This window comes from Arachis duranensis, chromosome 7, assembly GCF_000817695.3.
Source record: "Arachis duranensis cultivar V14167 chromosome 7, aradu.V14167.gnm2.J7QH, whole genome shotgun sequence".
Lineage (NCBI taxonomy): Eukaryota > Viridiplantae > Streptophyta > Magnoliopsida > Fabales > Fabaceae > Arachis > Arachis duranensis.
Genome location: NC_029778.3, coordinates 8,727,361 through 8,729,812, shown reverse-complemented (window position 1 = coordinate 8,729,812; position 2,452 = coordinate 8,727,361). Strand labels below are relative to the sequence as shown.

The following is a 2,452-nucleotide window of genomic DNA, read 5'->3' as shown; positions in this document are numbered from 1 at the left end:
CCCTATTCCTCAGCTTCATCCATGAAGATCGATTCCAAAAACCCAAACAAAAAAGACTAAAAAAAAAATTAACAAATGCCATCAGCTAAATTCTCCATTCTTAAAATACCAGAGAATTAGCCTACAAAAACAAAAGCAAACAAGTGACCATAGAGAGAAGACATATATCCTAGTTCTCTTTTATGAAAAGCTACGTAACTAGCAAACCCACCGATGCTGATGGAGCTAGTCGAGGAAGCGGCACGTTGCGCAGACCGTGAGGAAATCCGACATCCTTAACAAAACTCTCAACGCATCCTTTTCTCTAATCATCCTTCAACGTTTGCATTATTCCCTTTTGGATCATTGTTCAGGCATTTCAAATCGATAAAACGATGTTCTTGCTCCCCGCCATTGTTGCAGTTCTCCGGTTCTTCGGCTTTTAGGAAATCCAATCCATAATCAGCATCTGATGGAATTTGTTCCACATGGGGCAAACTTCCTAAGAACTTGGCATCCGGATTCTCCAATTGATACAAATAGCTGGAAGGGATGTCAGCCTGATGACTGCTGTCATCAGGGAAATTCATTTGACTAAAATCCAGACCTTTATCCATTTGACCAAAATCCAAGGCTTGCATCAATGAAGAGTCCTCAATTGGATTTTTGTCTATATCCCCCAAAAGCTCGTCCACCTGAAATAGCTCATCCACGGAGAAGTTCTTCAAGTAATCACCACCTTCAAAGTCAAAATTATCAATCCAGGACAAGTCCATCTGATCTTTATTTACATCACCCATGGCAACTTGTCCCTCATCACGAGGTAAATTCTGGATTTCAACTCCCCCAGGATCCGTGAGAACTTCAGGCTCCTCCAGTAGCTCTTGCTTCACCTTGCTAGTAGGGGAAGCAACAGAATCATAAGCCTTATGACAGGCAACAACAGTACCATTCACCTTGCCAACTTGCACTTGCTCCTTTACATCCTCAAAGGCACAAACCTCCGAATGATTTGATACAGTAGTCGTGTCGGAAGCAGCAGGAGTTGCAGCCGAAGAACTAGAACAGGAAGTAGTTGTAGCCGTTGAAGAATCCTTCGTCGATTCCTTGATAGAACTATAATCCGTTATGTGTGGAAAGTTTAGCCTTGCACTAGAACCATACATGGCCCTAGCAGCTTCATCATAAGCTAAGGCAGCTTCTTCGGCGGTGGAGAAAGTACCCAACCAAAGCCTACTCCCTCTGTTTGGCTCCCTAATCTCGCCAACCCATTTTCCCCATGTCCTCTGCCTAACACCCCTATAGTTACACTGTGAATTTTGGGGTCCTCCTTTCCCTTTCATGCACCCTTTCTTCGAACCCTTCGCCGGAGCCTTTCGAGTAGGCTTACCTTCCTCTTTACCAGACTGGAGATTCTCATTGTATTTCTTCCACTTTTGCAGTGTCTCAGCCACAGACCTAGACCCGTCTCTTCTACTCCTACTCTTCCTCTTTCTAGAAGAGTCCAAGGGTACTAGACTGATATTATTAGAACCTTGATCATAAGTCCCCATTTCAAACCAATCACCTTCAGAGTTCTTAGTTCCAATGGTTATGCAAAGCTCAAACGATTCAACAATGTTCCAACGCTAAGTAACCGATTAATCTCCAATCTGCCGTTAGAAAAAGCAAGAACCCAGTTAAGAACACTTAAAAAAAGCACACAATACGAAAGAAAATAAAAAGCACAAACCGCAAAGCAACAAAAGCAAAATTAGATTTTGCAACGCACTCTTAATTTAACCATTAATAGATAAACCCTAAACCCCGGGAATCAAATTTCCTTCGTCCCCAAGTAATAAACAATAACGACAATACTTGATGACCAAGCAAATAATCACACAAAAAAGAAAAAATAATAACAATAAATAAATACGACAGTGTTAAAACCTCAAGAATCTTCCAGAACACAAGAAAGGATAAAAATCACATGGATTGCAAAACCGCGAAAGAAAGATATGAAACCAATGCAACTAACCTGCTTAGATCTGACGAAGCTGAATCCTGGGAATAGAAACTAGGGATTTCACTTCTTTTTCTTCTTTTACTTTATAATTTTTTTTCTTCTTTACTTCGCTTCTGTTCTTTGTTATCAAAACGCCTCGTCGTTTTTGTGTTTATCTTCTTGTCAATAATTATGAGTGTGTAGCGAGAGAGAGAGTATGTTTGAGTTTAGCTAATACAGGATTCAAAAAAAATCTCTGGGCTTGAAAGCTGTGACCTTTATTTATAGCCTTCTCTAGATATTTCTGATCTTTTCTCTCTTTTTTAATTGCACACGCGTATCAGTGACGTGGCACCTTCTCAGTCGCGCAATATGCTTCGGACTCCCGAACCTTGTGGCACGTGTCGCTCGAACCTTCCCGAGCCACTAAAATGCACTGCGTCGCTTTCCTCTCTCTCAAGTTTTCTGTTATAAGTAGTGGTTTATTTC

General features: G+C 41.1%; 1 protein-coding gene across 1 annotated transcript; it reads right to left on the bottom strand.

The window, feature by feature from the left end:
- Nucleotides 1-2,210, bottom strand: LOC107496986 (dehydration-responsive element-binding protein 2C; the record flags this gene model as incomplete). Its single annotated transcript, XM_016118322.3, is given in 2 exon segments — nucleotides 1-1,631; nucleotides 1,997-2,210. A coding segment is annotated over 1 exon segment (1,224 nt). The 5' UTR covers nucleotides 1,533-1,631; nucleotides 1,997-2,210.
- Nucleotides 2,211-2,452: the final 242 nt, after the last annotated feature.